The sequence below is a fragment of the Panthera tigris genome, chromosome B2 (genome assembly GCF_018350195.1).
Source record: "Panthera tigris isolate Pti1 chromosome B2, P.tigris_Pti1_mat1.1, whole genome shotgun sequence".
In the NCBI taxonomy this organism is placed as follows: Eukaryota; Metazoa; Chordata; class Mammalia; order Carnivora; family Felidae; genus Panthera; species Panthera tigris.
This window is the reverse complement of record NC_056664.1, coordinates 66,304,316-66,319,688: the sequence shown is the minus strand read 5'-3', so window position 1 is coordinate 66,319,688 and position 15,373 is coordinate 66,304,316. Positions and strand designations below refer to the sequence as shown.

The 15,373-nt window shown below is 37.0% G+C and overlaps 1 protein-coding gene across 5 annotated transcripts in view; it reads right to left on the bottom strand.

Moving 5' to 3' along the window:
- Positions 1–15,373, bottom strand: part of CD109 (CD109 molecule) — a 184,414-nt gene that overhangs the window by 64,851 nt on the left and 104,190 nt on the right. For all 5 annotated transcript variants that reach the window (XM_042986670.1, XM_042986668.1, XM_042986669.1 and 2 more), the window contains 8 exons: positions 12,533–12,629; positions 12,123–12,264; positions 11,314–11,423; positions 8,554–8,778; positions 7,601–7,702; positions 7,447–7,512; positions 6,401–6,577; positions 3,044–3,196 (listed from right to left, as the gene is read on the bottom strand). In XM_042986670.1, coding sequence (XP_042842604.1) covers positions 3,044–3,196; positions 6,401–6,577; positions 7,447–7,512; positions 7,601–7,702; positions 8,554–8,778; positions 11,314–11,423; positions 12,123–12,264; positions 12,533–12,629 — 1,072 coding nt within the window. The remainder of the gene's footprint in view (positions 1–3,043; positions 3,197–6,400; positions 6,578–7,446; positions 7,513–7,600; positions 7,703–8,553; positions 8,779–11,313; positions 11,424–12,122; positions 12,265–12,532; positions 12,630–15,373) is intronic.

Below are 15,373 nucleotides of genomic sequence, written 5' to 3'. Positions count from 1 at the left end.
AAAAAGATAGTGAACATAAAACAAAAAGCTAAGAGATATGGAGAATGGAAGTAGACATGCCAATCACTGAATAACAAGAGTCTCAGAAGAAGAGAAATGGAGAATGAAGAAACAAATGAAGAAATAACAGATGTAAATTTCCAGAATTAAAAAATGAAGGAAGAGCATAGACTGCAAGGGCAATCAATAATGACACTGAATTACAATCCTGTACAATCACAACATGGTCTGGGCAGGATTGGAGAAGAAGGTGGTAACAAGTGAAAGACAAAAGGGATGTGCAAGAAAATGAGAGCATACTGGGGCACCTGGGTGGCTCAGTTGGTTAGGCATCCGACTTCAGCTCAGGTCATGATCTCACCATTCCCAATTCGAGCCCTGCATCAGGCTCTGTGCTAACACCTCAGAGCCTGGAGTCTGCTTCGGATTCAGTGTCTCCCTCTCTCTACCCCTCCCCCACTCACACCTCTGTCTGTCTGTCTGTCTGTCTCTCTTTCTCTCTCAAAAATAAATAAACATTTTAAAAAATTTAAAAAATAAAATAAAATGAGAGCATGTGAAAAAATGCTCGTCTTGTCTGGTGAAGATAGAATTTTGATAGTCTTAAGAAATCAGCAAGAATAAATAGTAGTATGGTTCATGAGTTAAGGGCCTCTGTCATAGGAACAAAAACAGAATGTATAACTTACAAACCAGAAGAATAAAATTTGATCTAACCCCTGGAAAAAATAAAAATAAAAAGAGGGAAGAAAAGTAATTACATTTAAAAATATGAAATAAAGTAGAAATAATTCCTAATTAAGACAAGAATTACCATACTTGTAAATGTGTTAAATAAGCTTATTAAAAGATATGGACTACCAGACATTAAAAACAAAAACAAAATATAATATAATAACATGCTACCTACAAGATAAACTTAAAGGAAAACTTATAAAAGCTTGAAAATAAAAAGGTAGAAAAATATGCCAGCAAGGTTGAACCAAAAGAAAGCTGGGATAACAATCTTTTGTTTTTTTAATGTTTATATTTTTAGAGAGAGGCAGAGAGAGAGAGACAGAGTGCAAGCAGAGAGAGAAGGAGACACAGAATCCAAAGCAGGCTCCAGGCTCCAAGCTGTCAGCACGGAGCCTGATGTGGGTCTCGAACTCTTGAACTGTGAGATTATGACCTGAGCCGAAGTTGGACGCTTAAATGAGCCACCAAGGCGCCCCATGGGATAGCAATCTTATATATGACAAAATTTTATGTAAATATATTAAAAGATAGACAAAGAAACAAAGACAGAAATAGAGCACAAGCACTAGATAGAGGTGTGTGTGTATGTGTGTGTGTGCATGTGTGTGTGTGTGTGTGTGTGTATGTACATACACAGGGAAACAAAAATGAAATAATATACTTAAGATATTTAGAAAGCTATAAAATGAGAGATATTACTAAATTCAGTTAAATCAAATCCAAAATGCTATAGACTTTTTAGAATAACATGAGTTTTTTAATATTAAGAGAAAAAAATGACCAATTTGTTTTAAATGAATCTTTTTTAAAAGGGATTGATGGGAATGCAAGCTGGTGCAGCCACTCTGGAAAACAATATGGAGGTTCCTCAAAAAACTAAAAATAGAAGTACCCTATGACTCAGCAATTGCACTACTAGGCATTTATCCAAGGGATACAGGTGTGCTGTTTCGAAGGGACACATGCACCCCCCCATGTTTATAGCAGCACTATCAACAACAGCCAAAGTATGGAAAGAGCCCAAATGTCCATTGATGGATGAATGGAAAAAGAAGATGCTATATATATATATATATATATATATATATATATATATATATATACACACACACACACACAATGGAGTATTACCCGGCAATCAAAAAGAATGAAATCTTGCCATTTGCAACTACATGGATGGAACTGGAGGGTATTATGCTAAGTGAAATTAGTCAGTCAGAGAAAGACAAAAATCATATGACTTCACTCATATGAGGACTTTAAGAGACAAAACAGATGAACATAAGGGAAGGGAAACAAAAATAATATAAAAACAGGGAGGGGACAAAACAGAAGAGACTCATAAATATGGAGAACAAACTGAGGGTTACTGGAGGGAGGGGGGATGGGCTAAATGGGTAAGGGGCACTAAAGAATCTACTCCTGAAATCATTGTTGCATTATATGCTAACTAATTTGGATGTAAATTTAAAAAAATAAAAAATAAAACAAGTCAAAATAAATAAATGCATAAATAATTTAAAAAATAAATAAAGGGATTGAGAAAAATTACCTTTATAAGCTGAAAAAATATATAATTTTTCTCAAGATGACCAAATTAGCCTAAACATTTATATCTTTTTTTCCCATGTGTTGTTAATTACTATACTTAATCAATTAATTGACATAGGTTATACAATCTAGATTTCAACTAGCAATGGCTAGGGTATATCCAGGATATATACAAGAATACATCAAGAACTTACATATAAAAATGAACAACAATGAACTTACAAAGCAAAATTGATTAATGAATAGAGGATTAGTTTATGTAACTAATGTAACTAGAGGTTTATATATTTCTTGGTTTATAAGTGTTCTGCAAATTAACAGGATTTCACTCCTTCAATATACCACAAATAGTTAATTCAATGAGGCAGTAATTATATATAACCATTATGTATAACCAAAATAGAAAGTACTTCAAAATTATCGAAAGCTCTCTTCTCCAGGGTCATCCAGAATTGTACAAGTCAATTTCCTAGTACTTTCTCGAGAGTCTTAAATTCAAATACAGTATGAAAATGAGGGAAAACTCTAGATGGCATCTCTCATGTAAGACAGCAAAGACACTTCACCACATAAGCCTCTTCCCAACACAACAACCAGAATGCAAATCCTTTTTATTTGGAAGCTTTACTCATTACTGACTTACACTTGAAGAGGAACCAATAAAATTTCCCTTAGATATTTGAAGTAATGCAATAAAGTTTCTTTTTTGCTCTTTTAGCATGTATTTTTATAATGAAAAAATAGCTATACTCACATTTTCCATTGTAATATCATTAGAGGCATTCATCAGATTCACGCTTTTGTCAACAGCCACAACCCCAACTATCGAGTCTGGCTGTGTCACAGAGATCCTAAGAGAGACTTTCTCAGATGGTGCAGCATGAGTTTTACTCCAAAACAGCTTTATCTAAGAAAGAGAGAAAACAGGATTGATTTATGTGACTTTTTTAAAGCATTACTTACATGTCTCACCAACAGCAGTTCAAAGGACTCAAAATCTAGCAGAGATTCTCCATTTGCCTTGACTCAGGGATCATTCTAAAACCATACATAAGCCTTCTCTGGGGGAAGGAATTTAAAAACAAAAAAAAAAAAACTTTACTCACAGTATTTGCAAGTAATAGAACTTCCCACAGTGGCATAAATCTGAATTTCCCTTCACTTCTCTATCTTTCCTCTTCCCTTTCTCCCACACCCCTCATCCCCCAGCCAATACTAAAAAGAAGACAGCAGTGCCTGGCACACCTGGGGAGGGTCAGTATCCTGGAGGAGGAACAGGAAAGAGCAAAGAAACTGGAGATGCCCACGTGCAGGTAACCTGAACTTAGAAGTGAGCCCAGGGAGAGGCCCCTTGGGGACTCACAGAACTCCTGTTGGGGACAAGGAGATGTCTTTCCAACTGAAGAGGTGATCAGACCAAACACTAGTTAGGCCCAATGCTCTGTGTCCCCATGGCTGCCTGAACTTCCTCTGTTCATTACATTCATCAAAGATGGCCCTAACTCATACTTCTTAATGAGCCTCAATCATCTCATCACAGCAAAACGGAATGGCTTTGTCATGAGGCCCCTTCATACTAAGAAGGCTCATCTTGTCTAGCTCTATTTCAACATTCTACTGCTGCAGTGACTGTACTACCTGACCAAAACTGCCTTACTGTTCCCCTCGACTTGACTGAACAGGCTTCTTCCTGACCATAAGCCCCTGATTCTCCCTTTACTTACAGCATTTACTTTAGAAAACTTGAAATTGTAAATTCTTTCTCTGTCCCTTTGAAATGTAAGGCTTCTCCCAGCCTCTTGCCACTTTTACAACCCAGGAATGTCTTTCCCAAGGACTTGGGAGCCAATCCTTTGAAATGTAATCACCAAAAAAGAATCACTGATTGATCTCCCAAGGCTCTGTGGGAGGATAAGACCCTAACTTATACATTGACAGTTAGCAAACACAGATGGCCTAATCACATTGACCAATCTCTTCTCAGTGTCCTCCAGTACCTTTCCACAAGCTCATTCACTGCTTAAAACTCTCCTGCCTTTCGGAGCAACTGGGTGGCTCAGTCATTTAAGTGTATGACTTCAGGTCATGATCTCACAATTCGTGGGCTTGAGCTCTGCATTGGGCTCCACGCTGACAGTGTGGAACCTGCTTGGGATTCTCTCTCTCTCTCTGTCCCTCCCCCACTTATGCTTTCAATCAGTCAATCAATCAATCAATCAATAACCTCTCCTGCCTTTTGTTTTAATGAAGTTGAATTCAATCTCTCTCCCCTATTGCAACAGTCTTGAATAAAGACTTGCCTGTTTAACTTGTCCAGTGAAATTTTTTATACATATACCCTTTATACCACTGTATCTAGTTTACTTTTAGTTTAAGTTTCCCCCACGTATACCCAAAATGAAGGGGAGCAACATGTTCCAGCCTTGTACTTCTCACTCTTGACTCTGCGCCTCAGAGACCCTATGGCTTCCATGTACACTTACGAGTGGATGATTTCTAACCCTCCATCTCTTGTGCTTTCCACATCCCATCCAGTTCAGTCATTACCAAACATCCAAAAGACTCGTTAATTTTCCCTTGCTTAAATATATTCTATTTTCAAATTTGTAGTTTCTTTGTGAGTAATGGAATAAACATATAAAAAGTAGAGAAAGAGGGGCGCCTGGCTGGCTCAGTCAGTAGAACATGTGACTTTTGATCTCAGGGTTATATGTTTGAGCCCCACATTGGGTGTAGAGATTACTTAAAAATAAAAGTAGAGGGGCGCCTGGGTGGCTCAGTCGGTTAAGCATCCGACTTCGGCTCAGGTCATGATCTCACGGTCCGTGAGTTCAAGCCCCGCATCGGGCTCTGTGCTGACAGCTCAGAGCCTGGAGCCTGCTTCAGATTCTGTGTCTCCCTCTCTCTCTGACCCTCCCCCGTTCATGCTCTGTCTCTCCCTGCCTCAAAAATAAATAAAACGTTAAAAATAAAAGTAGAGAAAGATATATCTTTGCAAATATAGCTGAAATTATATTTATCTTTCATATCTAAGAAATTTCTTGGAATTATGCTATTTATATACTCTGCTTCCTCAAAGCCAACAACCTCTTACACTAAACTTTTTTAAAACTTGGTCTCACTTTCAAAGATATATGCGTTAAGTCCAACTCCTACTTTAGAATTCATCTTTGTTATGGGATTAATGGAATCACTACAAGTCAAAATTTGCTCTCTAACAATAACAGAGCATACCATTATCTTTGAAAAAACTTTTCATAAAGTGAAAAATAGAAGTCTGTATTCTATTTTGACAAAATTAATTAACAACTGTCAACATAAGACATGTATGACTACTACAACCTCTCAGAAGTTTAACAAACTAAGCAAACAGAAATGCTATCAAAGAATCGTACTTGGCAAATCAATACTTTTAAACAATGATTATTTTGCCTAAAAAAACCTGAGAAGGCAGCAGCTCTCAGAACAATGGCTCATTTTATTATGCACTAGATGATTCAATTCCATCATGCACTCTTTCAGCCAGGTTACTTTTCAAAGTTGAGGTTCAAGGGGGCATCCCACACAAGCCATACACCTTAAGCTACAAAAATCCCTCGTGCTTTTGGAGACCAAACTCCACACAGATCTCCACATGCAAGGTAGCCAAGCGTCCTGTAAATCTGTCCCGGGTTAGATTCCAGGCCCATGAAACGGATAAACCAAATCTGGGCTCTGCTTCCACATATCACTGCTGACGGCCTCGTTCCCTACACGTGCTTCATTTCACTCCCACGCCAGTATCAGCACCACACAAATTCTGTATTACTGCTGGAACTGCATGCCAGAACAATATGGACCCCGCCATTTGAGAAATCCTGAAATAACTTCAAGAAATTGAGTTCAAGTCTTAAAGCCAAGAATCATAACTTACAAATAAGACCCACACTGCCCAATAACTCCACATGTGAAAATCTGTATGTGGCAATAATACTGAAGGGATTTAACCATAGTTCTAGAAGTATAAATTTCTAACCAATGTTATTTAATGATACTTTTCTAAAGAAATATTGCATTTCTCAGACTTCACCAGTATGAAGTTTTCTTCTCACATCATTACCTTAAATCTTACCTTATTTTTAAAAACAAGCTGAACAGGAATTTTTAGAACATCATTTATAATTTCTCCATCATCTTCAATATAATACACAATAATACAGGCTTTTGGAGCCCAAGAATTTTCTGGTGTTAAAGAGAAGGCTGTTGAATTTTGCTTGCCTACAGCCACCAACTGTCCCCTGGATATTACCTGAAAAGAGTAGCAGAAGAGTTTCATTTTATGCCAAAGCTAATGAGACTCTCAATTGCAGCTATATTTAACACAATTTTAACCATACACACAAACTGTTGACTTAAACCAACTTCAAAGCATTTTTCAGTGCAAGGAAACCTCCCTGACCAACAGAGAGAATATAAGCCAGGAAACAGAAAAGGATAAGATAAAGAAATAACTGACTGAGACATCAGTAGCTTCACAGTTAATTTATTTTTGAGTAGAGAATATAGAGCACCACTGGGGAGAGCTGAATTAGAAAGATTCAAATCTATGGGTAGCAATTTTTATTTTTTTGTTTTTCTCATACTTTATAATTTTCTACGATGAACTTATGTGGATTATCTCATAGAAACTTAAATTTTAAACATAATGCAAGATTTAATCACCCATCTTAAATTGGAAATGCAAATATAGGTGAAAAGAGAAAAAAGGAATTTGATTGCAATATAAAAAGGGCAGGCTAAAGGGTATGAGACTGAATTTTAAAAATTAGTGAGTTTAGTCTAGGGGCGTCAGAGTGGCTCAGTCAGTTAAGTGTCTGATTCTTGGTTTCGGCTCTGGTCATGACCTCGTGATCTTTGAGTTCGAGCCCCCTGTTGGGCTCCACGCTGATGGCGCAGAGCCTGCTTGGGGTTCTCTGTCTCTCCCTCTCTCTCTGCCTCTCCCCTGCTCACACACACTCTCTCTCTCTTTCTCTTTCTCTCTCTCTCAAAATAAAGAAATAAACTTTAAAAAATAAACATAAAAATTAGTGAGTTTCGTATACACATAAGGGAGACATAAGGTAGCTCATTTGAGATGATTCTATAAGAGATAATAAATTTAGATTCTCTATTGATTACCATATAGCTTAACTCCTTCCTTAGTGGCTTGTTGCCACTAACCACCAACTCAAAAGGTGATCCCACCTAGAAAAAAAAAATCTTAATTAATGAATACACATTAATGACAAAAGAGTACAATTATATTGTAATTAAAAGTGACTGCACCCATTACCTTTATATTTTCATCTCTCGTTTTTAGTTGGATGTATGCTTTACTGGGAGACTTAAACATACCATGAACTGCCATGCTACTCACACTGTTAAGAAAAGAGGCCTATAACAAAAGAAAAGGGAGCTATAAATTTTCATCCTTAGTAACACCCTGAGAAAAAATACTATCTGTTTTACAATTCCTGAAAGGCAAATGCACTTTTCCTTTTTTCTCTCGTAGGAAAAATCCGTTCCCCAGCCATTGGCTCTTCATCATTTTATAGCTTATACTGTAAAGAAAGTGACAGCTTGAAAACACAGAAGAGGGTCTTCATCACCATGATCTAAGAGGAAAAAGTGTAGTCCTAATTTATTTCAGAAACAAAAGCATATTATCGGGAAACTCTGTGAGAAGAGAGAACAAAATGAGAAAGGACTCCTTTCCTTCTCTCCACAACACACAGTCCATTTACAAGCAAGAAATCATATCAGCCCATGTGATCTACCAATAGTGTGAAACTCAAAGGGCCAAACGTGTGGCAGAACCAAGTAACGAAAAGAAAGATATCAAGAATGGTTGGGGGTGGGGGGATCTCAGATGAGCCACTCTGAGAAGGAACTCAGCAAAAGAGTGTAGGTTTAAAAAAACATTTTCCTTTTTCATTTCAGCTTCTGCCAAAATACACTTCCAAATGATTGAAAACCAATCTAGGCTGGAATTTGGGGAGCTTCTTCATCATACCTTCAGATTGCTATATTTTACTGTGCTCTTCAGAATGAATTTATAAGGAAGCATTTCATCTACCCCTCACCCACTGTTATTACTTTTAACACTCCCCCATTTTTTAAAATAGAAACATGTGTCTACTTCCTACTTCCTGTGCACTTTGACTTCTAATAGGTTGAGTGCCTACCACGAGATTACAATTTTAATGATGTTGTTGCAGTAACATAATGATGAGAAACAGATGGCACCTCCAACTGTAGCTCATTGGAATCATCCAGGATTGGGAATTCAATTTTAAAGATTCCATTTTGAGGGACAGTATAATTTATGATCTGGACAGCTTCTAGTTCCTGGTTCCTGCTGCCCCATCTGCTCCAGTACTCGGAAGAGTTTTTCTGTGTCACTGTTATAACTACATTATTTCTTCTTTCTTCAAAAGTCAGTCGATTGCCATCAGCACGGGTTACCTTCACCTAATTGTCAAAACACAACAGTTTAAAAACGGGTAACAAGAAAAATAAAGAATTGAAGTTCAGTTGAATCTAGTTCCCATCTGTGCTACTCCCATGAAACTGAACTCTCAAAAACTGTTGGCAGTACCCTAACCTCCAGATGAAGCACTCTCTCTAGATAGCATCCAACACTACTGACCATTCCCTTCTTGATATTATTGCTTCTCTTGCCTTCCATGGTTCCACAACTGCCTTCTTTGTTCCAAAGCCCCCTTTCTGCATCCTCACAGTGTCCTTTTGGGTTCCTCCCTCCTTTCCCTAAATTGGGGAATTTGTCAAGGTCAAATTACCAGTTATCTGTGCTTCTCTTTTTCTCAAAGACCTCATCCCTCTTACTGCTTTCCTCACCTTGCTCTGGAGCTCATACTCAAAACCTCCAAGTTCCACTTGCAGGAAATTTCTACTTGTATATCCCTGTCACCCCAAATTCAGCACATCTATAACTGAGCAACCATCTTGCCTCTTCTATTTTTGCTAATACCACAATTCTGCCGACTTAACATCTCTGGATTTCCCCCTCCCTCTTCCCACCTCCCAAATCCAATAAACACCGAGTCTTATACTTCTCTCTTGCATCCTCTCCACTTGCACATCCATCCCCTTGAGGCTACTCAACACCTCACTCCTGGGCTACAGCCATCCTCCCGCACATAGCCTGATCGGTCTCCCTGGAATACTGCTCTCACCACACCCCTCCAACATTCATAAGGCACCTAGGCTCTTCACTGACTAAAGCATAAAGTTCAAAAACATGCATGTGCCATTTAGGATCCTCTACAACTCCCCCCACTTCACCCCCTGTTTTCACTCTCACCACTCCAGGACACAAACTCCCTGCTACAATTGAACTGATCCGGGGGAAGGCACCTGAACTTGAGAAGCAAGGCTCTCACCTGTGTCTCAGTTCATCTCGCTCTCCATCTCCCACCCCTACACCAAACATTTAAAATCCTACTGATCTTTTGGGGTGCCTGGGTGTCTCAGTTAAGCATCTGACTTCAGCTCAGGTCATGATCTCACAGTTTGTGAGTTTGAGCCCTGCATCAGGCTCTGTGCTGACAGCTCAGAGCCAGGAGCCTGCTTCAGATTCCCTCTCTCTCTGTCCTTCCCCTGCTCACAATCTGTCTCTCTCTCTCTCTCAAAAACAAAATAAATACTTAAAAAATATTTTAAAAATAAAATAAAATCCTACTGATCTTTTAACAAATAGCTTACATCTTCCCCTTCCATAAAGCATCCTTTAATGACCCTCATCCCTATCCCAAGGACAACTCTTCCTCCCCAAACTCTCAATGTTTCACTCTATTCATTGGGAAGTTACCATTTGCAGCCTCAAGGGGTTTTTTCTTACCTTTTCAAACTAAATTATATGATCATTGAAATCAGGAATTATCTAAAACTTCTCTTGATCCATTCAACAAGAAGAGAGAGCTTCTTTCTTTAAACCAGAGATCAGCAAACTATGGTGGGCAGGGAGGCCAAATCCAGTCTTTTTGTAAATAAAGTTTTATTAGACACAGCCACCCTCATTTGGTTACAAAGTAGTTACGGCTGCTTTCATGCTACAATGGCAGGGTTAGTATCTGTCACAGAGATAATATGTCCCACAAAGCTAAAAAATATTTACTATCTAGCCCTTTGCAGAAGAAGTTTGCCAGCCCCTGCTTTAAATCACTACAGAAATGGGGACACCTGAGTGGCTCAGTTGGTTAAGCATCTGACTTTGGCCAGGTCATGATCTTATGGTTCATGAGTTCAAGTCCCGCATCAGGCTCTGTGCTGACAGCTCGGAGCCTGGAGCCTACTTCGGATTCTGTGTCTCCCTCTCTCTCTGCCCCTCCCCCACTTGTGCTCTGTCTCTCTGTCTGTCTGTCTCTCTCTCTCTCTCAAAAAATAAACATTAAAAAAATTATTTAAATCACTACAGAAATGTATTCATGACATTGACATTATCCTGCCTTAAATCATTATTTGTCACCATCACAAAAACTGTGAATCCAGGGTAGGGACTGGGTTCTTCTTAATTCTGTAAGCCCCACCCAGCAACCTGCCTTGCACATTGCCAAAATTCACCTAATAAGTGTTAAATAATAATAATAATAATAATAATAAGTAGATTTAATAATTTTTAATGCAACATCTTTGCTAGAACTAAAATTAGTCATTATGAAAATCAAACTGAAATTGAAATATTTTTACTAACATCTAATTCTTTCTAGTAATTTATAAAAGCTTTGATGTAGCAATCCAAATCTAACTTAAATTGCTTATTAAAATTTTTTTGAGGAAAACACTTCTGTTGGAAACTACTTTTTTAGAAAACTTAGACAAAGTTCATTTGGGAGCAATTCTATATATTTCACATATCTAAAGGGGAAAAGTAATTTATCTACTTTGGGCTTAATTTTTTTGAAAAGCACTGAAAATATTATCTGCCATTCTATTTCATTAAACTGAACTTACTGCTTTAGATCGTTAATAAACATGCCAACTTACAGTGGCTGTAAAGTTCAGAGATGGCTTCAAGACAGTAGCATAATCAAAAAACTCAATGATGTAATCATGTTGCTTGAAAAATACATTAGAGCTTGCATTTCTTGAGATACCTGTTTTGGAAATTGCACCATTTAGAAAGTAAATGTTACACTTCACGAACAGCTTCTATGCATCAAATTTCTCTATCTAAGCTACTTCTCCAAGAAGCTAAGGTATCAGGGCACAGAAGCCTCATTCCCATACTGGCTTGGCCATGAAGAGAACTATACAGTTCTATTACATCCTCCATGGACCCCTCCTGAGCGCCATTACTGCTATGCCCACCCACAACATGTACACTAAAAATGAAGGCCTTGACTGAATCACCTTTTGCTCTTTTGGAGTTTGGTGAAAGCTGTTGATAGCAACAGAAAGATCCAAGTAATTAACTCTTATTTTATTACTGAGAGAGAAAATTGCTCATGAGCAGACAAGAGCTCAGAAGATGTTAAATGATTAAGAAAAAACAAAACAAAACAGAAGATGGTTAGTCAGCTGAATAGTTTATGTAGTTTTCAGGTTGAAAAGAAAGAGCAGAAGTGGAGAAAATTACAAATACCTATTACATGTGGTTGAAAGATAGACTGTCATAGAAAATAAGTTCCCCTTCCTTATGAAAACATTCTGCAAGAGACATTAATTAATAGTCATGACACATTCAGCATTAAGTAGCATCTTTACAAAGGACCCCAAATGAATGTGCTAGTTATAATAAGAAGAGAGAAGAGCACCTTGTAAATAACTTTACCTTCGCTTCAAAGTCTACAAACCTGTAAGTGATTCTGTCACTGTGGCTAAAATTTCCACCGGCCCAGGGGAAGACAGATACATGTATTCAGAAAACCCTTCTGAAAAATCCATTACTTTCTTCATTTCTTCATCATTAAAAGAGAAGTTTGCAGATCCATTTATCTGTTTTGTTTAAAATAATTCAATTTTACTCTTCACTTTAGCAATTCAAATTTTAGAAATAAAACTCAAACTAAGTCACAAAAATTTGATAGTTCTGGTTCCATTTTAATCACTATAAAAGGGTAAATTCTCATTTGTCCAATGCTAGAAAACTCTTGATTTTATTACATTCAATTTTTTCTTAATTCAGTATTAAATCTTATTTCTATAAAAATTATCACTTATTGTGTTTCCCCATTTGAAGTTATAAGATCTCTGCAGAAGTTACCTTAAAATTTTTCGTAATATTTTTCTTCCTGCCCCAAAAGGATAAAGGTAAAAATGTAAGTGTTACATCTCCTTTCACTGGCTTCCCGTATGTATACCTGAAAAATAATAAATGGTTTTTTCTACATTTTCAACTTGATATTCTCAAAATAGCACATGAAAATATTACTTTCAACAGCATACACTGGCAATGCAACTTAAAAGAATTATATTTTTAAAGATACTCTCACTGCAAATTTTTAAAAGTAAACATAGCTTGGAATATCCTTAATAAATAGTGAACCTTGAAACTAAGTCTCCAAAATGAGAAGACTTTTAACTACAATACTTCAAAACCGTTCATAATACATACTTTACCTCTAACCATTTTAGAGACTCCAGAAAATCTAATCATAACTGCAAGTGACAGTTTCCTGTCCAAAGATCTTTTTTGAATCACGAAAATGTTTTATTCCTAGAAGTCTGAACTGGCCCATTAACTGTGTGCCCAGGACACGTCGCAGCTTTTGAACATTTTTAAATGTTAGTTGAAATTTCAATCGCCCAAGGCCCATTGTTGCACGTTCCGATATTAACCAGGAGGGTTTACTAGACCGAACATACTGGAGCACCAAAATATGCTCATGGCTATCAAAACTTGAATTTTTGCAGAAAAATGTAAAAGAAGAGTCATTTTCTTTACCCATAGTACCAAAATTATCTTCTTGAATCAACTCTCATCTCTGCTGCTTTACGTTCCATGTATTAATTTTATTCCTCTCATGATGGGAAATCTCTTCATGTGAAACAGAGAGGCAGTCTTTGGTAAACCATTTTACTGCCAGAAAGCCTTTTTTAAAATGTGTTTCCTGGGTTCCTTCCATCTCTATTGTGTAATAAATGCTCGGCCAAACACGGAAGTCAATTTTGCTTTGCACTCTATAAATCTAACAGTAAACTCCTGTTTCCTGAATCCATTAGTTGAACATGGAAACAGCCCCTCATCTGGATCAACTCAACTCAAAAGCCAATGGTAAAATATAGCACATTCCAAATTAAGGAGAATAAAATAAATCCATTTTCAAATGTATCACCCAAATGAAGACAGTAAAGTTAGTGGAAATCCTGCTCAGCAACTTCAGCACCAATTCATTCATTCAAAAGAGAGTCCTCAAACTTAGTATCGCTTTGTGCCTTGTTAAAGACTAAATAAATGAATAACTAGGATACCGGGACATAATACTGTAAAAGAGTTATATCACATGATCGTACAGGGGGCTTGAAAATCCAGACATAATTTAAGGTATTCTCAGACACAAATTTTTTTTTTTGTTGTTTAAATGTCAAGCAGATTTAGCTTTCTACACCCTAAGTTAATCATAATAATTGGGAAACAAGGATACTGACAGTTATTGTCCTAAATAAATCTGGAAGCATTTGGAATAAACTAATGATTCAGAAAATAATAGTTTGGCAACATTTAAAAAAGCAAATCACACATATTCTAGGACCGTATCATTAACAAAACAAGGATTTTTTTTAAACAGCCATAGGACAAAAGATTTACAAAATGATACATAAAAAATTGAGCCTATCAATTTTTCTCCCACTTTTTTTTCCATGTCATTTCCAGGATACAAATGTCTCAATTCATCAAATAATAAATACATTTAAATAAACTTTAGATTAAAGAATGTTTTTTTAATTTTACTGTCTGCAGAATATGCAGAAATAACTAGATGTGTGCTATGTTATTTTCTTTACAGTCCTCTAGAACTTTCTGTGGTTAGCAGAAAAGAGTCCATTATTTATTTTAATGAGGTGGGAATAGTGAGCAGATGTTCACATCAAAGCTAATAAACAAATGCAGATTTTTATTCATATCAATTAAAGATTTCAAAAGAAAAAAAAAAAAGACTGTTAACCTTCTCTGGGAAATTTCCAGCAATGCTCTTTACATTAACTATGCCTCGATGGGACAGATGGCTACTAGCAAAAGAAAGCCCAAACTGTTTAGCATCTGCTCATAGGATCATCATCCCCATCATCATTTCCATCTTTTCTGGGACACAGTATTTATAGAATAGGCCTATGCCAATTTTTATAGACTGATAAAAGACTCAGCTGGTCAAAAGATTTCCTTAATCTGTTGCAAAGATATACAGTATATCCTCAATGTGAATGTAAGCCAGCCTCCCACAATTATGTAAGCCAATTCCTTGCAACAATCTCTTAATATATATCTTCTACTGGCTCTACTTTTCCGGTCGAACCTTGGCTGATACGCATACTAACGAAAATGATGTGAGTACAATGTGGTGAATGCTAAAGAAATACTAGGGGCCATCACTATGGTCATGCTGTTCTCAGGCATTAGTATTTCAAAGAGGCTTAACAAACAAGAATCAGGATAAAACTACAAGGGTTCTTTTTTTTTTTTAATCTAATTGGTTTTATTAAGCGATTCATGAATCAGCAGCATCCCCTCTAGCAAGTAAAGAGATGCTCCTGTAAGGGTTCTTACTACACTAGCGGGGAGGAGGGTGTCAAGAGACCCACACTCCCTAAAATTATATATAAAACTTTCTGAAGAGTTAGCAGAGTTTAAGAATCACTGTTCTAACTGATTGTAGTGAATCCCTGGCACAGCCCTTGGAAAACCAGAAACAGAAGCAAAGAAGGCATCCATACTCAACCTAATCCGCAAGGACCCTGATGGTCTGTGTAGATTTGTACTCACTGTTTTATAAACACTAGTCAAGAAACTCAAAATAAAACCCAGACAGAATCCTTAGCCTTTAGCTAAGATCAAGGGCAGGATAATAATTATGTAAAATGCAGGCATTTATGTATTTTCTAAACC